The 24759-nt window shown below is 44.2% G+C and overlaps 2 protein-coding genes across 2 annotated transcripts; both read right to left on the bottom strand.

Moving 5' to 3' along the window:
- Positions 1-1200: 1200 nt before the first annotated feature.
- GARIN1A (golgi associated RAB2 interactor 1A) lies at positions 1201-12726 on the bottom strand. The gene is made up of 5 exons (XM_068973218.1): positions 12574-12726; positions 10108-10292; positions 9065-9311; positions 7417-7535; positions 1201-1399 (listed from the first exon to the last, which is right to left on the bottom strand). Exons 1-5 carry the CDS (start codon positions 12724-12726, stop codon positions 1201-1203), a joined length of 903 nt encoding a protein of 300 aa, XP_068829319.1.
- Positions 12727-22722: 9996 nt separating this feature from the next.
- Positions 22723-24553, bottom strand: HILPDA (hypoxia inducible lipid droplet associated). Its single transcript, XM_068973261.1, is given in 3 exon segments — positions 22723-23340; positions 23343-23558; positions 24429-24553. Coding segments are annotated over 2 exon segments (189 nt in total). The 5' UTR covers positions 23494-23558; positions 24429-24553; the 3' UTR covers positions 22723-23302.
- Positions 24554-24759: the final 206 nt, after the last annotated feature.

Here is a 24759-nt window from a genome sequence, read left to right as displayed (position 1 = left end):
GTCCTTGCCGCCCGCCCCCCACCCCCATCATGTCCTCTGCCTGCCTTTTGCCTGTGGGAAACTTTAGTCAAAGAATAAGTTTAATCAGAGAAGTGAGAAATGCTGAAACAAAGGAAAACAGTCTAAGGAGACTGAATAATAATACTGTAGTCATTAAGCACGGCCACGGGCCTTCAGTTCTTTGTCAAGGGCTATAGATAATATTCTGAGGCATATCCTGTGAGCTCTCATAGAAACTAAAATCCCGGGTGGGAAAGTTCACTGCACGATGACCAGACTGTACCCAGGACATGAGCTGCCACAATTCTGAGAACTGACCACAAAGAATTGGGAACAAGTGCACCCTGGAACTGAAGATTAACTGTACCTAAAACAACCAAGATGATGCTGTTCAGACCACCGATGACCAATTTGAAGATGACTGTTAGAAATGACTATGCTGTTTCTGCATGTAGGCCCCCTGCCCCAGACTCTGTCTATAAATGCTCTTACCTCTACTTGTCAGGGGCAGGGAGTCTGCCTTTGGACAGATGTCCTCCACTCTCCCCACAAGTGGCAGCCCTCTAAAATGAAGCAAACTTTCCTTTCCACCAACCTGGCCTGCTCATTGGCTTTTGAGCAGCAAGGAGCCAGACCCCGCCACGCATACCTTTCTGTAACATTCATAGCTTTACACTTAACATAGGGTATGGGAGCAGGAAGACACACATTCTTGCTTGGGGTAAGTGGGGCACCACAAAAATATCTCCCAGTCAGTCGCCATCAGTCTCAGGATTTCTTTCACTTTGGGCTTGTAGCAGCCCTGTCTCTGTTTCTCCGACCTCTCCCTTGTAGGAGAGAGTTGGATTTCTCCCCAGGCCCTTTCCTTGAGACTGGCTTTTTTGGCTTTGCTTGGCTGCTTTGGGGTTTCAATTGCACAAACAGAACACTATTGCCGCACTTGTTTCCCCAAGGAGTGAGCTATTGCTCCTAATTAGTCCTTCTCCAGCCTAGGGCCCCGTCCTCCCTTCCATAGCACAACCTACAACAATTAGGGACTCATCTGGAGGTTTACTGATGGACGTACAGAAGCAACTTGTTATAAACACCATCTTAGCTCTCCCAGGGTCATTTGGGCCACAATAGGAAAACTGCCCTATAGAAGTTTGTAATAAGTGCACTGAATGAAGCCAGGGAAGACCACCCTGTTTGGGCCAGGTGTTAGGGTCCCCAGAAGTTCTCTCCTAAGGAACTGGCTACAGGAGCCTGCATGTTGTACTCATCGGCGTTCTCTTGTTCCCAGAGACTGTGGCTCAATGTGGCTCTCATAGGTATATTCGAAATGACCGGGGATGATGCTGGCAAGGATGTGTTGTCATTGCAGTTGAAATTCTCTATTTCAGTGGCACTGCTGGTGTTTCTGGAGTAGCCCAGGAACATTGAAAGCAACAGAAGAAAAAGAAAGCATTGGTAAGAATCAAATTTTAAAACTGTTGTTTAATTATGTTTTTTCCAGCACAGATACCTTCAACCCAGATCTGGGTTGAAGTGAAAAGGCACCAAAAAGAAAGTTAAAAATAACACACACTTAGTATTCAGAGATAAGTGCGATGAGTTTTTTTTCCAATGAAAATAATTTTAGGGTTATTTAGCCAGAGAGAGGTAATATGGACTAATAATCTAAAAATGTCTTTGCCATGAAACACCCATAACTGCTAGATGAAATATAATCCACACAATTTTAAATGTATCATTACATTTATGAAAACTAAAGTAAAAATCCCCGGGGCCCAAAATTAAAGATCAATGAGGTATGAGTTAAAGCCGGGGTGCCTGAGGGGCTGGCCAGTCTTGGTGACCCAGGCCCTGGGTTTGTTTGTTTGTTTACTGGGGCTATGCTGGGTCTTGGCTGCTGTGCAGGCTTCTCTAGGTGTGCTGAGTGGCGGCTGCTCTCTCGTGCGTGCCTGGGCTTCTCACTGCAGTGGCCTCTCCTGTTGCAGAGTATAGGCTCCAGTGTACAGGGATTTGGTTGCTCTGTGGCACGTGGAATCCTCCCGGAGCAGGGATTGAACTCATGTCCCCTGCGTTGGAGGTGGATTCTTAACCACTGGATCCTCAGGGGAAGTCTAGGCCTTGGGTATTTATGGCCATGTGGCCCAGGAGGTTAAGTATTGGGGCCCAGCTCCTGGGACATTAACTTGAGAAAGTTAATTCTTAGATAGGTTGATAAGGAATCTGAGGCCCTCGAGGAGGAGAAGGGAACAAACTTTCTTTTTCTATATTGCTTTATCTTAGTCACAGGAGACTTTTTTTTAAAACTGTGAGTTGTAATGGCAACAATCTATTTCTTGTAAGACTAACTTTCTTTAAAGCCAGAGCTAATGATTACACAAAACAACACATCTTGCTCAAGGGTATGTTTTTCCTTAAGCTCTATACTAATGATTATGCAATAACAATGTTTCTTGCTTGAGGACATGTTTCTCCTTCTTAACAGTAACCCTCTGTCTAATCTTGTCGTCTTATGTTGTGGGAGTGGATCTGGTAAAACTTTCCTATTGTTTCCTATTGTTAGTTCTAATTCTGTTATCTTAAAATGTATGTTGTGTACACCCGTGGTGGATTCATGTCAATGTATGGCAAAACCAATACAGTATTGTAAAGTAAAATAAAGTAAAAATAAAAATTAAAAAAAAAATGTATGTTGTGGGAGTGGGTCTGGTAAGACCTACTCTTAGTGAAAGACAGAAAGTGAAGTCGCTCAGTCTGACCCCATAGACTAGCCCACTAGGCTCCTCCGTCCATGGAATTTTCCAGGCAAGAGTACTGGAGTGGGTTGCCATTTCCTTCTCCAGGATATCTTCCTGACCCAGGGATCGGACCGGGGTCTCCTGCATTGCAGGCAGACACTTTACTCTCTGAGCCACCAGGGAAGCCCAAAGTGAAAAGTGAAATTGTTAGTCACTCAGCCATGTTTGACTGTTTATGACCCCATGGACTTTAGCCCCCCAGGTTCCTCTATCCATGGGGATTCTCCAGGAAAGAAAACTGAAGTGGGTTGCCATGCCCTTCTCCAGGGGCTGTTCCCTGTTGGTTACTAACCAACTGAAGAAGTATATAAAGCCTTGATAAGACTAGTGAGTGGGGCACTCTCCGTCCCCCTTCTGATGTCTATGTCAGAAGCTTTCTTTGTCTCTTTTCCACTGTAATAAAACTTCTGCCACATGAAGCTCTGAGTGCCTGAAGCCTTGGCCCTGGTTCTGAAGCTAAATTCTCTTCGGAGATCACGAATCTGACACCAGTCAAGATATTTGCATAAGTCTAGGACTTTCAAAGCCACCTTCTTGACAAAAGGGGATATCAAGGACTTCCTTGGTGATCCAATGATACCAGGGAATACACCTGGTATCCAAGAATACACCTGCTGATGCAGGGGACACAGGTTCAATCCCTGGTCTGGGAAGATTCCACATGCTACTAAGCCTGCGCTCCATGGCAAAAGAAGCCACCACAATGAGAAGCCCGTGCACTACAATTAGAGAGCAGCCCCTGCTCTCTGCAGCTAGAGAAAGCTCGCGTGTGTAGCAGTGAAGACCCTGTGCAGTAAAAAATTAATGAGTTAATTTAAAGGGGCAGGGAATACCAGAGAGAAATCCATCCAGTGTCAAAGCCAACATGGATTCTGGGTCAACGATTCCAACTTGGATTCTGGGTCAAAACAAAAGTCTCTGTTGAAAATCCTTATCCTTGGGACTGTCCCAATATTGGTTTGAGATCTGAAAATGATACAGGGTCCAATAACTTCCAAGCTGAGAAACTAATGTAAAAAATTTCTCCTGAGCCATGAATCTCTCTGAGGCATCCAACAGAAGCAAACTTACAATGGTTCTGTGGGGTCAAACCCTGCCCCTCCAACTTAGGCCAACATGAATCCCACAGACATAGGCCTGTTTGAGAAAAGCTCAGATAAAATATTACAGCTACAGATAGCCCCAAGGCCCAGAGGGTCAGTATCTATGTGAGAGACAGCAGAGAGAAGCAGCAGGGCATCTGATGTGCCTGTAAACAGGAGGGCTTCTACATTGCCTGCAGCTTCTCAGGAGAAAGTGCAACCAGCCAATTTAGAAAGAAGGAAACTGGGGAAGTAAGTGCAAGGGGTCTGTGGCACAGTCTGAAGAGGCTGTTGAAGTATGTGCCTTAAGAACTCTCAAAACCACCAGAACACTCTCCCTTGCAGGACATGGCGTCTGGAAATGGAATCCAAATTGAGTAGGACAGGAACAATAGAAGAAAAGGAAAGAGAACAAATCAGCTAAAAATAGGAACACAGCATGGGAATCCTAAAATGCTTAAGTCCTTAAGTGAAAGAAAGTGAAGTCGCTCAGTTGTGTCCGGACTCTTTGCAACCCCGTGGACTGCAGCCTACCAGGCTCTTCCATCCATGGGATTTTCCAGGCAAGAATACTGGAGTGGGTTGCCATTTCCTTCTCCAGGAGATCTTCCTGATCCAGGGATTGAACCCCGGTCTCCCACATTGTAGGCAGACGCTTTACCATCTGAGCCACCAGGGAAGTCCATAAACACTTTACAAAAACAACACAAGAGGGAGCTCTGAGCCCAAACCAGACAGCTACCTTGACCAAGCCCTCACTCCCAAAGGTTTAGGAAAACCGTTTTCCATAAACACAAGCATCAGAAAAGGATCATAATCCAAGGAAGAAAGAGGCTATGAAGCATCTTAACTCCTTACAGACAACGAATGCACGCTAAAAAGACATGCCTGCAAAACAAACAAAAACCGCAACACAGCATTTCAGAATGAACTCAGTTAAGACAATGACAGAGCATATAGGAAAGAGCCAAGTCAGTCAGAACCTAAAGACTTATAAATGCGGTGACAAAATTGAGAAAAGCATCAGCCATCTCTAAAGAAACAAAAATTACTTCCAAAATGAAGGAACACGAAAATGAACAAAGCAGCTAATGCCTTAAGAGAAAGAGGAGAGCAAAAGTCCTCTCCTTGAGTTTCAGAAATAAGAAAGTGGCAGGCAATTAGATAGCAAAGATGATCCAACCCACATATAGTGAGCATACCGTAAGAAGAAATTTTAATATTATAATTCAAGAAAACAATCTTGAAGTCAGAAAAAAAAAAAAAAGACTGCCAAGTATATGTAAAGGTGAACCATGGCCTGGGAGGTGGTGAAGGACAGGGAGGCCTGGCATGCTGCAGCCCACGGGGTCACAGAGAGGGGGACACCACTGAGCGGCTAAACAACAACAAATGGCCCGGGAGAACTGACCTGGCATGACCACCACTGCGACCCCAGAGCGAGGCTATGGAAGCACTGAGAGACAGGATGTGTGGCGAGTCCTTTGTACAGAGCTGCTGCCTTGTCCCACCCCAGCTGAAGGAGAGAGGCTTTCTGCGACCACCCAGAGCCCTTGAGCAGTAGTCCCCAGGGTCTGGGAAACTCAGTAGTTGGGGGCACAACTCCTGCCCAGGGAGCATGGAGGGGGGGAGAAATGGGAGAGCGGGTTTCTTTGATGATGGATGGAGTGATGAAGATCTGTGTGCGTCTGTGTCCAGGAGGCACAGTCCCGCATCCAGTAGCCGGTCGTTTCCTGAGGACCAGATGTGAACTGTACCAGGGAGAGAGCCAGCCTGGAGCCACTGTGAACCCTGCCTGACTCCCTTAAAGGGGAGGGGACACTGACAGCTAGTGCCCGGCGGGCACAGATGCCTGCAGACCCAGGGCCTGGCGGGGGAGGGGGGTGGGGGCTTGCCTTGGGGTGAGGGGTGTTAAGTGCATGGTGCATGCTAAGTTGCTTCAGTCTGTCTGACTCTTTGCGATCCTATGGACTGTAGACTGCCAGGCTCCTCTGTCTATGGGGATTCTCCAGGCAAGAATACTGGAGTGGGTTGCCATGCCCTCCTCCAGGGGATCTTCCCAACCCGAAGATAGAACCTGTGTCTCCTGCATCATAGGTGGACTCTTTACCTCTGAGCCACCGGGGAAGCCCGAGGGGTGGTAAGGAGGGGACTTCAAATAACCCAAGAAAGCTCCTAAGAGAAAAAGTCAGTTTCAAAATCAAGAAACAGGGGGCTTCCCCTGTGGTCCAGTGATTAAGACTTCACCTTCTAATGTAGGGGATTCGGTTTTGATCCCTGGTCAGGATGCCTCAAGGCCGAAAAGCCAGAGCATAAACAACAGATGCAATGCTGTAACAAGTTCAATAGAGACCTTAAAAATAGTCCACATTAAAAAAAAAAAAATCGTAGGGGCTTCCCTGGTGGTACAGTTCCCTGGTGGTACAGTGGATAAAAGTATACAGGTTTGATTCCTGGTCCGCGAAGATTCCACATACCGTGGAGCAACTAAGCCCACGAACTGCAACTACTGAAGCCCGGGCACCTAGAGGCCATGCTTTGCAACAAGAGAAGCCAGCACAATGAGAAGCCTGAGCATGACAACTAGAACAAACCACTGTGCAACAACAAAGACTCAGCACAATCAGAAATAAATAATAAATAAAAATTATATTAAAAAAAATCTTCAACAACAAAATCAAATCAGAAACCTGAAGGAGAGGAGTGACAACCCAGTCCCCACAAAGAAGGGCCATCATAATATAAGGGCATGCTGACTGAAGGGGGGTGATGTGACCACTTCAGAATTTTGATAATTTTCAGGCACTGGATGTTTTATTTCAGAATTGAGGCTGCTTTTGCAGTTTAAAGGGACCAAAGAGCCCTTTTATATTCTAAGAAGGAGCCCATATATGCTTAGGGGGCCTGCCCAGAGACCAGCTTTTACTCAGGAGCAAGAGGAAGACTTTTCCCACTGAAAAAAAATTATAAGGAAGAACAAATTTTTGCATTTTGATGATGCCCTCCAACTTGTACTTGTTCAATGTATTGACTGCATGATCTTGTGTTGGTTTTTCTATCACTTGTTACAGAAAGAATCTAACACAGTGACTTAGTAGATAGTAAAGCTTTGGAGCCAGCTGTAGTCTCCTCTATGGGTTAATGTCTATTCTGTCCATTTTACAGAATAAATAAATGAGGCAAAGAGGCCTCAGGATTGTCTTACCCAAGGGACCCTTGAGAGCTGGGACTGTCAACATCTAACTCCATAAGTCTGCTATTATCACCCTTCTTTGAATTAACCTATTCATCCTCACTCCTTTTACTGAACATCTTCCATATGAAAACACTGGGGTTTGCCTAGGGAATATTTAGATCAAGCAGCCACAGATCCTGTTTCCAAGAACAGGCTTATAATAAAATGAAGGGGAAACATTACATGTAAAAGCCTAAAGTGAAAAGAAGGAACTGAGGTGGGTAGGCAGAGGGTGTCACTGATTCTCCACCCCACCATGACTCTAGGCTGTGGGAAAGGGATGCCAGGGCAGCCTGCACGGGGGACCCACCTGTGTACTGTGAGCTGGGAAGTTCCTGAGAGGTTCAAGAAACGGTCACTGTTCTGCTCGGCAGCCAACAGCATGGAGCTCTCACTGGGCTGGGAGGATGATGGCAGGCTGCTTTCAGACTGGATGGAGAAATTGACAGTCAGATGACCGGGTCTGATCTCCAATAGCTCTTGGCCTTCTCAGGCCAGAACCTTGAAGAAATTCACTTATGTCTTCCAGCCTAGTCCCGGGAACTGTTCCTTAAATGTTAAGCCCTGGAATCATCAGACCAAAACCAGGGCCCCTAGCAGGATCTCCTCTCCCTGATGGACTGCTTTGGCTACTCTGCCTGGAGCCAAGGTCTGATCCTTAGGAACAAGAGCAGCAGAGCTGTAAGGCTGACTTCGAAGTCAGTGACCAAGTACCTAAGGCATATCACTTAAATGCAATGAAGCAAGTGTTTAAATCTTGAAATCTGGAGGTTTAAGGCTATCTAATCTATCATGCTTTTCCTTCTTATGCTTCTACCCTAAGCAGGTACTGGGAAAGCCTTCTGTATGTCAAAAGAAGAAGGAAAAGAAAACCTTAAATAAACTAAAAGGGAAAACCAAATCCTTAGAACAAATATTTGCAAAAACTCATGATTAAAGGCTTAAAGTTCCTAACATATAAAAAGCTCTGTTTTATAAATCAACTTAGAAAAATGCAAAGTTGCCAACAGGAAAATGGCCAAAGAAAGCAAAAGATAGTGCAAAAAAAAAAAAAAAAAAGTCAGCGTTCAAATTCATTGACAATCAAAGAGCTGCTACTTTTTTTTTTAACCTGTCATATTAGACAAGGAAAATTCACGCTTCTCAATTGTGATAAGGATACAGTTACACAGTCACTCATATTATTAGAGAGAGTAGAATTTGGTATGAATTTCCTGGAAATAATCTGACAATATGTACTGAGAGCCTTAAAAATGTTCACACTCTTTGAATTCTGCTTCTAAATCTATTCTGGGAAAACCATCAGAAATGTGGACAATACATAAATGCTTGTTTTAGCATCAGTTACAATAATGAAAAGTTAGGAATTACTCTGAATGTCCGATATTAGAGGAATGGTGAAGTAAATTTTAACTCACTCATACAATTGAATAGCATGAAATTATCAAAATGATGTGTACAAAGGGCTTTTGAAAGAAATGGGAAATGTTTATGATACATGATATAATCTAAACTGGAAAAAAGCAACATTGAGAAATATATTTATATATGTAATGTTCTCAAAGATATAAATTAAAAATTAAGATGAAAGACTAGAAGAATATAGGCCAAAATGTTCCAAATGATTGCTTAGCACTAGAGAGGAGTGGGGGTGATTTTTCTGTAATTTTCTGATTTTTCTTCAGTGAACATTATTCCTTTATAACACTGAGAAAAAAAAACAAACCCAGAAAACAATTTTTTAGTGAGTTCAGTACTTTATCTCTTTTTAGGAAAACAAAATTACTTTTTAATGTCTGTAGATCTCAGTGTGGTGTGTGCATATCAGTGATTTGAAAAAGAAGGCTGCTGATCCCCACGCAGTGCTAGACTCTAACATCCATCCATTCTCCAGAGACGGTACATCTCCAGTTCCCAGCTGACCCTATGGATCTTGGCAAGATCTTGGTGAAACTTACTGTTTCTGCTGAGCGGCAGGGCAACTTGGGCACCAGGCAGTGAGAGATTCGGATTCTTGGATCTTTGGTGGTGATGGACAGACCTCTCTGCAGAATGTTCACCAAACGGATCCAGAACTGAAACACGGTCTCGGGGTGTTTTTTGTGGAGCCTCAGGTAGTAGATCTTTTCAGTCACTGTCCTAACCCTTAGGATGCGCTGGAGCCGGTCATAGATTCGCAGTTCCACGTACTTCAGGGGCAGAATCCTGGGCACAATCAGGAAATTCCCATGACAGAGGCCCCAGTGGTTTTAATGAAACCCATTAGACTCCTGCCTCTGGGGGATGCCGGAGAGCGAAAGCTTGTGGTCTGAGGGTGGAAAAGATCACTAAAACCTATTCTTCTCTGATTTCTAGAGCCTTGGTTATTAAAGAGTCTGCTCAAACCAATAACAATGGCTGATGGTTGATGTGTGCAATCTCATTTAACCCTCACAACAACCCCTTGATGAAGGAACAATAAGTAGTATTAATTCCCTGTTACAGAATTTGAAACTGTGGCTCAGAGAAGCTAGGTGATTTGTCCAAGCTTAGATCTTCTTAGGTAGGAACGGGAACTAAGATTTTCTGACTCCATCTCCAGGTCTCCTTCTCCCTAGATCCTGAGTCACTGTGCTGAAAGAGTAGCGAGAAGGATGGAGGTCTGGTGTTTTACATCCAGTATTTTTTTTCAATTTCAATACATCATAATCCTATTTGACTTTCATATCGCTCACCTTTCTTTTTGAAAACTTCCAAGTCTATATTGACAAAACAAAAATAAGCAAAAGGAAGCCAAGATTCTCGAAAACTAGGAAGAGACAGGGTCTGGTGCTCTACCCTAGCACCAAGTACAGCACTTGGTACATACAGACACTAAATAAATATTTGTTAAATGATCGAAGGAAGTCTACACAGTTTATGCTAAAGAACACTGTCCTTTCTTCTTGTCTAGAGACCAGTGGCAAAACAATTCAGTTGTTCACTCAGCCCCTTCCAGCACCTCCCTCAAATCTTCCTTTACCTGCTGAGGGTGATGACTGGGGCACTCCCAGGTATGCTCCAGGTGGAAAACTGACCCTGGGGCCAGGTGACGTTGGCCATCAGGAGGATGTTGGGTAGTGGCAAGGAGGGTATGGATGAGGTCACCCCAAGGATCACAGTGGTTGGCCCTTCACAGTCATCCATCCAGTTCCCCGGCTTAGTGACCTAGAAGTTAGCCCCAGGCACATGGAGTCAGACAGAAACAGAAGACAGGGGTGGAAGATTACAGGTGCTAGAAAACGGCACTTCAACTTGGCAACAGGCTTGGAGCACCTGTGTTCTTGCGCACCGGGCTGGGCCAAGACCTGCCGTCCATCCTTCCCGTGGGTTTTCCCCAAAGAGACTTTAGGTTATTGGCAACAGGAAGTTGGTCACCCTCCTCTGTGTCCTTTGCATGACTAACTTTAAAAGGACGTACTGGTAAGACAAAGCTGATCACCACTTCATTCCTCCGTCCTTGGGCAGAAGAAGGCAGCACAGGTTTCTAATGATCTGGAAGGGGGATTATGCAAAGAAAGTTCCAGAAGGGGAGGAGAATGAGGAAAAAGCTGTTGAATGGGGAAGATCCAGGCAGCCCAACTTGAGAGAGTTTTGGGGAGCTTCCCTCAAGACGAATGATGGTCAGTCTGGCTTGCTGCTGGGTCCTGAGAGGAATACCTGTTCTCTTGCAGCGCTCAGGGCTGTGGCAGGACAGGAAGATGGCAGCCTGGCACTTGGGCGCAGTCTCAGCTGAGACACCCCCACGCCTCACTGTCCAGGACAGGCAGATAAGCACCAGCACTGTAGCATCCAAGAAAACACAGGGATCAGGATCTAAGGGGTGAGCCCTAAGACCAGAGGGCCTTCTCCCAGTGTCCCAGACTCTGCAAGATCATCAAGGCCATTCACAGCCTGCGATGGATCTGGGCAACAGGGGAGAGCCCCAGCAATGCCTGAAATGTAGGTTTCCACAAGCCTAGTAGATGGTACTCTGAGAAAAGTGAATTTTGATTTTGAGAAGAAATAAGAGTAACATTTCTTGAAGCCCATGTTGTGGAATGAAATTCATATGTGCTACAAAACACAGAGGGCCACACACAGAGTAATACATCAATGTTTGCAGGTGATGTTTCTTGGCAGTGATGGTAGCTGGTGACGCTGAGGAGAGGGGAGGGAGGGAACAGCATAACTCTGGGCTGGATCATTTCAAAGCAGCTTTTATCTCTGACGAGCTAGCTTCAGCAGGCAGGCTTTTCCCCTCCCTGGCACGTCTGAGTCTCCTGGGGCAGCTCAGGGTTGGGGAAGACCTGGAGCTATGAACCAGCTCTCTGAGACCTGGGGGACCTCATCAGAAAGAACCTCACTACTCTGTGAAACGGTCTCCAAATTAAGTTCAACACCCACCTCCGATTATTTCCAGCCTCTCTCCCGGGGTTCTCATCACTTTTCAACTCCGCCAAATAGATTCCTGACTGCAGACCCTCCCTGTGCATTCCAGCCTCCTGGCTTCACCCAAGAGCTTGAAAACCTTTCCCTCTGCCTGAAAGGTTTTCACTGCCAACTCTTCCGCTTACCAAAGTCTTAGGAACACCTCAAAGACGCGCTTTCCCAGAATATGGGGAAAGCTTCCACAACCGCCCATGTTGAGGGTTTGCTCTTCTCATGCTATAGGGCTCAGCAGGTCCAAACCCTCTGACATAGAGCTTTCTTAACAACTGCCATTTCACATTATGTCCGTTGAACCTCTAAAGTCACAAGCTTCTTGGCCAGGGGCACTATCTCATCTCTCTTTGCATCTCCTGCCCCTCACACAGCTTGTTGACAAACTGGTGATCTATACCTGCCACGTAGCACAGGGGGTCACCAGCCAGACCACTGGAGGGAGGTGGGGAAGCACCCTGGTAAAATGTCACATGGATTGAAATGACCATGCCATGCTCTTGGTGGCTCCATGCTCCTGAGGCCACACTCACTCACTTGAGTGGGTCATATTACTACTCTTCTGGGAATCAGTAGAATCTGGGCAAGGCTAATTTGTCCAGAACCTTGCTCTCATGCAAGGGTGTTTGTAAGACATCCTAGAAAGAAGGAGTTTGGGTTTCAGAGCAGAGATTCTGACAGCCGCCTTCACCCCGTTTTACCAGTCGGTATGCACTGGTGGCCCCAGAACTGTGGACTCCCACCTCACCCCTGGAAAACGGGTCCTGCTATTTCCTTCTGCAGGTATAACTCTATTTCCCCAAAGCATCTGAACTGCAGGGAGGCCTGTGATCCTGTAGGCACAAACCGAGGTGAACTTGGGATCTAGACACTCCTGTTTTCTCTGGCTCTACCTGCTTCCCTGCTTCTTCCTCCTCCCCACGGCTCTCAAAGGCCATGGCACTTGGGGGCCAAACCCTGGGAATAGGCTTTGGGGTACAGGGGTGGGGGGGAGGTGAGGAGAGGGTCCCTGAGTGCACAAGGGTACCTGGACAAAGATGCTTTCAAACACCACTGAGTCAGAGAACAAGTTGAATTCTGGAGAATGAATCAGTTGACAGAGGAGGCCATCTTCCACCCCAAGTTCCACTCCAGGGCCTGGTTCCCTGACCTCAGGTGGGAGGCCCCGAATTTTACTCATTGGTTCTTGGGAAGAATGGGCTGGGGAACATCTCTGGGGCTCCACGCAGACCCAGCCCAACTCCAAGGTGATGTTGTGACCTCTTTTTCCCCCACCTCCACAGCACCAACCCTCCCGATGTAGGGCTGTCCCCCAGGCTGGGGGGTGGGGGATGCTGCGGGCTCACAATGGCAGAAATGACATCAAGGAATGTGACGGGTAACAACAGGAAAGGAAGGCAGACAAGAGGCAAGGAAGGGTTGGCAGTGAGCAGGGCGTGTCTCTCCCCTTTCCTACTCCCTACAGACCAGCAGCCTCCTCCATTCTTCACTCAGCCTCCTCACACACACACAAGGAAAACGAGTCTCCCAAGGCTGTGGCCTGATTGTGAGCTGCCAGAGTAGCAAGGGAGTCTCTCAAGCCTCTCACAAAAACTTTCTCTCTCTGTGTGACCTGCTCGCCCAAATGCCAGGCCTTCACCAGGCCAGGGGAGGTCAGGATGGGGGCCCCAATGCAGCCCAATCTTTCCTCCCCACCTCATGAGATGAAAAAAAAAATTTTTTTTAACATCAGGTTATTGATGTTTAAAAGCAAAGAGGTTTGTTTATTTGGAAGCTGTGAGCGAACGAGGAAGTGTATGCTGGAGCATCAGTGAAAAGATCATGAAAACCAACTGTTATCTTTTCAGGAATTTGAACGAGCCAGTTAAACACAGCCATTATTTAAAAACTAATAATATAAACTGATAATAGTAAATAAGTTATATAAAAAGCAAGGTCATAGATGCCCAAACTCATCACTGCTTAATCGTTCTACTCTTTTATGTCTCTTTATTCCCTTGGGGTTATTGGTTTCTATTGGTAGAAATGATATATAATGTGCTACCATTGTGTCTCTCTTCTCAGGGTGCACAGAAAGTTCACAGTGGTTGGTGTCTTGAAACCAGCCGTGCTGGGAGGTGTTTACATGGTGGAAATCAGCCAGGGCCAAAATCTGGCCTTAATTTATTGCCATTGTGATTGTCTAAAGGGATAAAGAAAATGTCAGTGATGCCAATTAAAAGAGTGTCTATAGCTGTTACACTGTGGACACAAAGAAAAATCTGAAGAAATGATCTTCCAGGATTTGAAACGTATTATCTAAATTAGCAAAGAAGGTGCTGGTCATTATCCTTAACAGAGTTCCCAAAGGCAACTTTGTTATTTCACATTCCCCTTATTCATGAATGTAAGTGGAAAAATTAGCCAGCATTCATGTCAGAACTACTCTGGCTTGTTAGTTACACAGGTTGACTGGGAACACAAAAATTCAACAAAAATCCATGAAAGCTTTCTATGAGAATCATCTGGCATCTGAAAGTTACAGTAGAATATTGTATAGTCTATTGTTGTAAATTGTGTGCTTTAAAGTAAATTTTTATTAAGTAAAATGTTATAAAGTAAGATTCTTTTTAAAGAAAAAAAATGTATACTTATATGTATTTCCCCTTTCCACCGCCCCCTTGGAAAGCTGGTGGTTAGACATTTAACAGCTCACCACTGTGGTGGTACCAACTTCTCTCCCACTGCAATTCTTTCCCTGGTTCTAGGACATGAAACTTTCCCTTAAAGGCATCTTCAGGTTGCATGAAGTTGAGGAGGGATGAGCCATTAGTTACCTCTCTCAGACATTGGCTGTACAGCTACAGGCTCTCTCACTTGCTGCTTCAACAGGCCAAGGGGTGAGTTCTCTCATCTTTTAAACTCTCAAGACACACACTGCTGCAGTCCACCCATGACTGCGCTTGAATCTTCTGCTGCCTCTCCTATCATGAGGGAAACCTGCTTCTCATTGTTTTCCCAAAGCTGTGACATCAGAAGCAGGATTAGCTTATTTCTTCTTAAGACTCACTCATTAGAAGAAAAAATTCTTCTCTTTTATTGATGCAAAGTCTGTAAGACCAGGGATTTAAACTTCAAACACTTCAAGACTATTACTTTTCTTATCTCAGTGCACTCTGTAACATTATTTCTCCTTTCCTTGTAAAAAGAAAAAAAAAAACAAACAGGAAATTTCTCTTACAATGTTTGTAGCATAAACCAAAAATTTAAACAATGTAGAGAACATCAGCATGACCACTTATGCTAGAGTACCTCACTCACTTGCATAGGAAGTTCTAGTGTTAAATAAGTGGAAGAATGTTCCCTGAAACACTGTTTGCAGTAACAAAAGACTGGAGACAACTTAAATGTCCATCAACAGGGCAGCAGTTAAATTATGATACAAACCCTAACCTTAACCCTAACCATAATCTATAATGTAATGGTTTGCAGCCCATGAAAAAATAGGTAGCTTTATATATACTGATAAGAAATGATTCAGTTCAGTTCAGTTCAGTTGCTCAGTCGTGTCTGACTCTTTGCAACCCCATGAATCGCAGCACGCCAGGCCTCCCTGTCCATCACCAACTCCCGGAGTTCACTCAGACTCACATCCAATGAGTCAGTGATGCCATCCAGCCATCTCATCCTCTGTCGTCCCCTGCTCCTCCTGCCCCCAATCCCTCCCAGCATCAGAGTCTTTTCCAATGAGTCAACTCTTCACATGAGGTGGCCAAAGTACTGGAGTTTCAGCTTTAGCATTGTTCCTTCCAAAGAAATCCCAGGGTTGATCTCCTTCAGAATGGACTGGTTGGATCTCCTTGCAGTCCAAGGGACTCTCAAGAGTCTTCTCCAACACCACACTTCAAAAGCATCAATTCTTCGATGCTCAGCCTTCTTCACAGTCCAACTCTCACATCCATACATGACCACTGGAAGAACCATAGCCTTGACTAGACAGACCTTTGTTGGCAAAGTAATGTCTCTGCTTTTGAATATGCTACTAGGTTGGTCATAACTTTCCTTCCAAGGAGTAAAGGAATGATTACGAAGACATTAAGTTAAAACAAGATGCAGAACAATATATATAATATGCCATCACTTGGGTAAAATGAATTTAAAAGAATATATACCCATATGAACATGTTTGAACATGCCCAGAAACTTCTGGGAGGATAAAAATGTGGTTGTGTTAGGAGGGGTAGGGCACTGGCAACTGTGGTGAAAAGAAAGGACTTATTTTTCACAGTATATATAAAATATATACTATATTATATACTATATATAGCATATATAAAATATATAACATATACAGTATATACTGTATATAGTATATATATCATTATGCATATATATTATATAATATATAGTATATACAGTATATACTATATACATATAGTATATATACTATATACAGTATATACTATATACACATATATAAGTATATATACATATAGTATATATACTATATATAGTATATACCACACACATATATACAGTATATATGTATAGTATATAAATATACAGCATATATACTGTATACAGTATATACTATATATATACAGTAAGTATGTATATAGATGTGAATTATTTACCTTGAGCATGTATTATATTTAAATATTATATATGTATAATAATATATGTATATTATTATATATAGTATATAGTATATATATACAGTAAATATATATATATGCTTGAATTATCTACCTTGAGCATGTATTTCCTTTTTAAATAAATAAATTTTAAAATAAAAAGCGTTAGAGAATTATCCTATGTATGGCCCTACAAATATTTGCTGAGAAGCAACTATGTTTGCCAAAGTATGCCACATATTGGAAGAACCATTACTAGCTCCACAAGTAGTCTGATCAGGGTTGTGGACGTGGTTAGGGCTGTTTCAGACATAACTCTCTACTTGTTGAGGTTAAAAAAAAACCAAAAACATATTTGAAGAAATAAGGGTGGGAAACTTTCCAAATGTAATAGAAACTGTAAACCTACATCTATACAAAGAATAAGGGCACTAGAAACTGCAAATATGTAACTAAACTTTAAAAACATACATATTAAAATATATATTATAGGGCTTCCCTGGTGGCCCACACATTGAAGAATCTACCTGCAACTCAGGACACCCGGGTTTAATCCCTGGGTTGGGAAGATTCCCTGGAAAAGGAAACGGCTACCCACTTCAGCATGGACAGAGAAGCCTAGAAACTGTAAATATATGAGCAAATTTTTAAATATACATATTAAAATATATATTGCATATAACTTTAAGAGTTCTTTAAATAAGTTGTTTTAAAAATTACAATATAATATGTAACATCAAATTTAGAACACAAGCAGAAGTAAAATAGATGACAAGAATGGCACATTGAATAAGAGCGTGGAGATAAAAATGTACTGTTGCATGGCTCTGACATTATACATGAGTGGTATAATACCATTTGAAGGTAGACTGTAGTAAGCTGAAGATGTCTATTGTAAATCCTAGAAGAGAGAAACCATTAAAAAAATTAAACGAAAGAGGTATCGCTAATAAATCCATAGTGGAGGTAAAATACAACACTGAAGAATTTTCAGTTAATCCAAAAGAAGAAAGAAAACAGCAATAAAGACAGTTAATGCTCAGTGGTGATTTATTTTTTAAAACTATTTTAATTTTTTTTTTTTTTCATTTTGGCTGTGCTGGGTCTTCATTGCCACATGTGGGCTCTCTGTTGGGGCATGTGGGTTTCTCTTATTGCAGAACATAGGCTCAAGAGCACAGGATCAATAGCTGTGCCACACGGCCTTGGTTGCCCTGTGGCATCTGGGACCTCCATTCCCTGACCAGGGATTGAACCCAGGTCCCCTGCAGTGGAAGGTGGATTCTTAAACACTGGACCACCAGGGAACTCCCTCAAGTGATGAATGCTGAGTCATCAAGTCGGCATAGGTTTGCCATATAAAGCAAATCAAGTTTGTTGGCATTATTAATACTGTGTGTGCAAAGCAGCACATAAAACAAGCACTGTAAGTTATAGCCATCTTATAATTTTAAATTTTGTTACAATAAGTTTGCTTAGGAAAAAAAATCTCACATGTGCCCAGATAAGAATTACCTCGAGGGTGCTAAAACTCATTATTGACTTATTTTTCTTTACTGCATTTTGAAGTGTCCTTGAAAAAGGAAAAACAAAAAACAAAAAGAAACCCGTGATGTAGACAAAAGAGCTGCATACTGGAAGAGACCACCAATTAATTCAATGACATTATCTAAGTTACTTAGTTTCCTTCTTTTTCCCCTGTGGTGAAATGATAAGACATCACCCAATACACTAGCCACCAGCCACACGTGATTACTAAGCGCTTGAAACGTGGCTAATCCAAATGCAGGCGTGTTGTAAATGTAAAAGACTCACCAACACAAATACACACTTAGAACAAAAAAAAATGTAAAACATCTCATTAATAACTTAAGTTGATTACATATTGAAATATTCTTAATGTATTAGGTTAGCTAAAATTTGTTTAAAATACCTTTTCCTGTTTCTTTTTTCTTTTTCATGTGACCACTAGACAATTTTAAATCATATATATGGCTTGCATTATACCTTTATTGGACAGTGCTGAACTAAATCGTATCTTCTAGTCTTTAATATTCTGATACTTATCCTAAGCTTCAGGAGTGCAGCGCTTCAAATCCAGAAAGCATACATTTAAAACAGTTCATTCTCTTCATTCCATTCCACTAGATGGCACTAGAGTTACAGCTTCAAGCTAACAACATAGTTTAAAATAGTTGCAGTTCTCTAAACACGTGCTTAGTTTCAGCTCCACGCCCTTACTCACATTATTTTCTCTACTGGGAAACTCTTTCCTAACTAGATAGCCTATTCATTTTTAAAAAATTCAGATCCTCTGGGACATCCCTGTGGTCCAGTGGTTAGGATTCTGAGCTTTCCCTGCCAAGGGCCTGGATTCAATCTCTGGTTGGGAAACTAAGATCCCACAAGCCACGTGTCACAACCAATATAAAGAAATTAAAAATAAAACTCAGATCCTTAACATCCATCTCCTGTCCATAAATAACTTTATGTAGCCACTGTCCCTATTATTTATGTAGCCATATTATTCTATAGTAAATCCATGAAATATTGTTTACATGCATCCCCCCTTCTATCTTGCATGTTATCTGAGATAGGTAGTGATGAGATTTTAGTTGATGCCTAGCATCCGGCACACAGTAGGTACTATAAGCAATGTTATCAGGATAGGCCAAGTTAGCAAGAAGTCCACATCGCAGTAGCATAAGACAACAGAGGGGCACTTCCCTGGTGGTTCAGTGGTTTAGACTCTGAGCTCTCGGACCAATCCCTAGTCGGTAAGTAGATCCTACATGCAAGAACTAAGAGTTCACATGCTGCAACTAAAGATCCTACATACCACAGCTAAGACCTGGCACAGCCAAATAAATAAATAAAATACAATGTATTAAAAAAAAAAAAAAAGACAAAGTATTTTTCTTGGGTACATGTTCATCAGGGATCAGCTGAAGGCTCTGCTCCATGACCCGTACTCCAGGACCTACGTTAATGGAACAAATCCATCTAGAGCTTTGCTGGTGACTGTGGCAGAAGCAAAGAGGGCTCTGTGCCTATGCTTTGGAGGTCTCTGGACCTGTGCTTAAATGCACCAACCTAGAATTGACACAAATCATTTCTACTCACAAGTTACTGGCCAGAACTAATTATATGGCCCAATTCAACGCAAGGATATCAGAAACTGCGATTCTATCATGTGCTTGGAAGGCAAGGGCAGAAATATTTGAGGAATGTTAATGATGATATTTCCAGTAGCCATGTACGTATGTGTGAGTTGGACTATAAAGAAGGCTGAGCGCCCAAAAATTGATGCTTTCAAACTGCAGTGCTGGAGAAGACTCTTGAGAGTCCCTGGGACAGCAAGGACATCGAACCAGTCAATCCTAAAGGAAATCAACCTTAATACACATTGGACGGACTGATGCTGAAGCTGAAGCTCCAGTACTTTGGCCACCTGATTTGAAGAGCCAATTCATTGGAAAAGACTCTGATGCTGTAAAAGACTGAGGCTAGGAGGAGAAGGGGGCAACAGAGGATGAGATGGTTGGATGGCATTACCAACTCGACGGACATGAGTCTGAGCAAACTCCAGGAGATGGCGAAGGACAGGGAAGGCTGGCGTGCTGCAGTCCATGGGGTCACAAAGAATTGTACATGACTTAGTGACTGAACAAGTGACTACTAATAACCCTTCTAGTCAATAACCTTTCAGCTATTTCTCCTGCAGGTAGAACACATCCACTATATGTTCCGCCACAAAGGAAACAACCCAAGAATTCCCTTCAGTCACGTCAAGTTCAAATTCAAGAATCTGCATGATGCACAATAGTTGCTATTGACAGTTTCAGACGTGGCTGAGCTAGAGAACGATAAACTGAAACAAGCCATGTGCCGCACATCTAATGTACTCTGGTGGAACAGGGACAGGATAAATGCAGTCAGGGGAGTGGGGACAAATGGAAGACACAACAGCCTAGTGCCTGTGATGTTCCACTGTGTGGATGTGATGACAGCCCCTTACCTGGAGCAAAGGGAATAGTTCTTGATTAGCTCTCAATTCTGCTTCTTGGGAAGACATTCTTCGGCCACTGTTCTCTGTTTTAAGCTGCAAAGTTTTCAGGGTGGTTGCTGCAGTATAACCTAATTTGTCCTGACTGATAAATCAGAATCTAGAGGGGGGTATTACATATTATTTAAAAAGAAACACTTAATATGTATGAATAACTAATGTGGAGGGCAGCAAAGATCTTATTGGAGGCTGGAAGGTCAGCAATCCATGTTATACAGTAGCAAAGCATTTGGTAAAATTGTGGCCTGCAGTAACTTAGTTATTTAATAACCTACCTAATAAGCTAGGAGAGTCAAGAGAATAGAATTTTAAAATTGGATACAGTTGGCTGTCACTGACAAAGCACCCCAGGATGAGTCCAGAAGAGAACTGGCCAGCTTGCAAGAAGGTCAAGGGATCAAGAGAGACTATGGATGTCACAGGGGTTCACAGAGGCAACTGCTTATTATCCCCAAGGGCATGCTCAGTTGCCCAGTCATGTCTGACTGCGACACTATGGACTGCAGCCCTACCAGGCTCCTGTCCATGGGATTTCCCAGGCAAGAATACCTTGGGTATTGTGAGTTGCCATTTCCTCCTCCAGGGCATCCCTTTGGTAAGAGATAAAATGGAGATGCTTGGAGTGACAAAAATCACTGAAAAGAAAATTCAAACTCAGCTTTGTTGGTATGGTAACCAACAGTCCTGGTTTGACCACAACCATTCCAGTTCTTAACACTGAAAATCCAGTAACCAAGGAAACCCCTCTGCCAGGCACAGGGACAGTTGTTTACCCTACTCTTCACATCTCTGTTAGTAGTTTAAATTGTTTTAGAGCCAAGACCTTGTTTAATTTGCGGCACTCAGTAAACTATTTCCATTAAGCGAAACTGCTTGGGAAAGAAACTTCAGGTGCGGGTCTCCAACCAAAAGATCAAAATGCCCCAAAGTAGTTGAAGAGGCATAAAAATGATAAAAGGCACCAAATCTGAGAAAAATGTCTAGAAAAGGGCAGCTATGGCATGAAACTGCCTGAAATCAGAGATAAAAAGCCAACTATATTTCTGCTTCTTGGGAAGACATTATATATTTCTGAGAGTACTCTGCTACCAAGACAAGTCACATAAGTCCAGCCAATCACAAAAGACCAAAGAGTGCAATCTTTTATCACGTGCCCAGAAGGTGAGAAGCTGGAAATACTTGCCAACAGCACTAAGAATTATCACAGCACAATAAATAAAAGTGATGCCCAAACCACTGGTTTCTGGGCTGTGTGTTAAGTCACCCAGTTGTGTTCAACTCTTTGTGACTCCATGGACTGTAGCCAGGCTCCTCTGTCCACGTTATTCTCTAGGCAAGCATACTGGAGTGGGTTGCCATTCCCTTCTCCAGGGGATCATCCCAACCCAGGGATTGAACTCAAGATTCTTTACCATCTGAGCCACCAGGGAAGTCTGGGGTAGTGGCACTTAAGAACACTCAGGAAGAGGGCTTCCCTGGTGGCTCAGTGGTAAAGAATCTGCCCGCCTACCAATGCTGGAGACATGGGTTTGATATCTGATCCAGGAAGACCCCACAGGCTGAGGAGCAACTAAGCCCACAGAACTATTGAGCGTGTGATCTAGAGCCCAGGAGCCGCAACTACTGAAGCCCATGTGCCCTAAAACCTGTGCTCCCCAAAAAGAGAAGCCACTGCAAGTGTCCAAGCACTGCAACTAGAGAGCCGCCCCCACTCTCGTCAGGGAGCCCACACAGCTGCAAAGACCCAGCACAGCCAAAAATAAAGAACACTCAGAAAGTAGAGCTAGTTCAGCAGAGGACACCATGCACCATTCTTACCCTTTAGCAAAAGTAAATCAAATTCACCATATACAAAAGGATGTGTGCCCCAAGATGAGTGTGTTAATTTCCACACGCAGAGGAATGAATATGTTTCAATACTGAGTGGGGATGAAGGAGGGAATTCAAGGAAAAAAAAAATCTCCTTTTTTCTGGAAAGTCCAAGCTGTTAGGTCTGGGAGAGCAGAAACAATCATCAGTGAAGCACAGACATTTCACCAGCTAGCCCGGATAACAATCAGAATTGAGTAGATAAGAACACAGAGAAAAAACACCTACTGGACTCAAGTCTTCTCCAGGGACTGAAGCTGAAGGGCTGTCAGAAAGGATCACTTTTCTTTTTCTTTAGAGATGGAGTCAAGAGAAAACTCTAATAGCCTTGGCCTAGGCTGGGACAACTTGTTGATACAGGGCAGCCGCAAGTGTACCTGCCTCCACGTTCAAAGGTTTATTTCCCTTATGTTTTAAACAAAGCGTTTTACATACTTTTCTGCTCCTATACTTTAAGATCTGAAACCTCAGATGTACGCATTAAAACCCTTCCCCATCACTAATTTCAAGCGCAGGAGTCAACAAGACACAGAGTGGAAATATACATTCAACTTTATTTCATTAGAAAAACTTATTTAGGCCACATGGTGGCCAAATACCCTTGTCCCAAGCAGGCGCTGTCATTCCCCTGCCCACTTCAGACCAATACACACACACACATACTCGCTAAGTTGGAGGAACAACTTTAAAAAATGTAAAAATGAGAACAGGACACAGAAGACTCCACCTTCCCCCTTTCTACAGCCAACCCACACAACTCTTAACTGTTATCTGCACACAGAAGAGCTCTCATGGGAAAAAAGCTGAATACCAAGTAAACTGACCATAAGACACCCAAGTCCAAAAGAATTGTTGGCAGATGCTTAGAAAGTAGGGTTGAAACTAAGACCATCTTCCAACAGCTGAAGTTGCAGCACAAGTCCTCATCTAAGAGAAGACTAAGCCAGGCTGCTCAGGACAGCCAAGCATACAGCAGAGCCGGGAGGGGAGTGAGATCACTCCATTCGACAGCCACAGGCCACCCACTAAGATCTGTGATTAAACAGGCTGTTTCCAGAACAAGGAGTATCCAGATGAGGTCCTTCAAGGGCCTAGTAACAGTTAGTTCTCTGATAACACTGATGTGGAGCTTGCCTGCCCAGGAACTGGTAGAACTGGCGGTATTTTGGACACTGTTCCAAGGTTATAACCGGTGGAGGGAGGTCTTATCACACCCCTCTGGATGGATGGTCTGGAAGGCCCTTGGGGGCTCTGTGTTGGCAAGCTGACCTCTGGTGGCCCAGGAGCTCCCAGGAGACGGGCTCTCCAGTAAGCCCTCCAGGGACTCCATCAGTCTAATGAAGATGGAGAGCAGGGTCAGCACCCAACCTAAGAGATAGAGGTTCAACATATGCTTCATGGCTTCAAGGATTCCACTCCTCTGTAGAATAGAGTTGCCTTCTGCTTCTGAAAGGCCTCTGAATCCTGAGAAGAGAGAGGAGAGGTTAATCTCCAGCCTTCTGGGATATGCGTGCCTCTGACCTTGACCCTGGAGCTAAGCAGGTGGCCAGCCAGTCAGGGAGGCAGGGGCCAGGGCAGAATCTCCAAGTAAATTTACACTGTAAATGCATGGCTCCCACCAGCTGTGGAACGACTCAGCTTCTTGGACTAATCCAAGAGCATTCCTTAAAACTTTTACTTCTGCTTTCAGATATAGAGAATCCCTGTTCCACAGTCCAGGGACCACAAACCTTCCTGGATGAAAAAACCCAGTTCTTTTTGTGGGGAGGAAGGGTGCAGGGGGCGGGGGGGGGGGGCGTCGATTGCGGGAATATAAGAACATGTCCTTGAGAAAGCAAAAGCAACCTGCCTGGAAATCTCCTTCACGTCTCAGTCAGGTGTGAATTAATCATAAACTTTTTAGAAGTCTAAATAATCCTAACGGAGTAAAATATATCAAGTGCACTTATTTAACAAGTACGCCCTGAACACCCACAACGTGTTAGGCACCCCGGATGGCACTAAGGCCACTCGAGGCCCTGCAGACACGAACTCGGCCCTCATGCGCCTTCCAGTCCAGGGGGGGACAGGCAAGAAAACGGGCAGTTCCTACAAACAACAGGAAGGAGATGCTAGGTGTGCTCTGGATGGGCACGGCGTGGGGTGAGCACACGGATCCTAGTTAGGGCCACCCCTGGAGAAAGCTGGGCGGGGTCGCTGAGTGGGGCCCCAGGTGGGGACGAGAAGGGACGCTCCCCACAGCGCAGCCCCAGGCGGGGTAACGCCAGGAGGCCCGCGGGGCACGCAGCCCAGGGGATGGGGGCGGGGAGCCGGGAACCCTATAAAGCCGCTCACCTCCAGGAGGACGGGCCAGGAGCGGCCCACTTGCTGTAATAACGGGTCGCGCGGAGTCGGAAGGAAAGTCGACCCACGAGATGTCAACCCAGACGTCCCTCTACAGCTAAAAGCGCAGCTTGCAGCGAAACTCTGAGCTAGGGCCACACGGCCCATTTATACCCGCGGTGCGGCTGGGAGCCCGCGCGCGCGCACTGGAGCCCTGACGCAAGCCCACGGCCCCGCCCCTAGGCGAGGGCGGGCTCGGGTCTCAGGCAGTTCTCAGCAGCTTCGGTCAGGCCTGCTTCTTGAAATACGCGCTGTGCGACTCTGAGTCACTGAGGTGGACATG

This window comes from Capricornis sumatraensis, chromosome 5, assembly GCF_032405125.1.
Source record: "Capricornis sumatraensis isolate serow.1 chromosome 5, serow.2, whole genome shotgun sequence".
NCBI classification, from domain to species: Eukaryota; Metazoa; Chordata; class Mammalia; order Artiodactyla; family Bovidae; genus Capricornis; species Capricornis sumatraensis.
The sequence above is the reverse complement of the archived record's forward strand: the minus strand, read 5'-3'. Positions and strand labels throughout refer to the sequence as shown.

Bases quoted from the DNA above. Each gene is read 5' to 3' on its own strand.
- GARIN1A (XM_068973218.1), bottom strand. From the start codon at position 12,726: ATGAGTAAAATTCGGGGCCTCCCACCTGAGGTCAGGGAACCAGGCCCT. The intron at 9,312-10,107 runs GTAAAGGAAGAT...GATTGTGCCCAG, and splicing joins CCAGTCATCACCCTCAGCAG to GATTCTGCCCCTGAAGTACG. The intron at 7,536-9,064 runs GTAAGTTTCACC...TTCTCCATCCAG, and splicing joins CCTGCCGCTCAGCAGAAACA to TCTGAAAGCAGCCTGCCATC.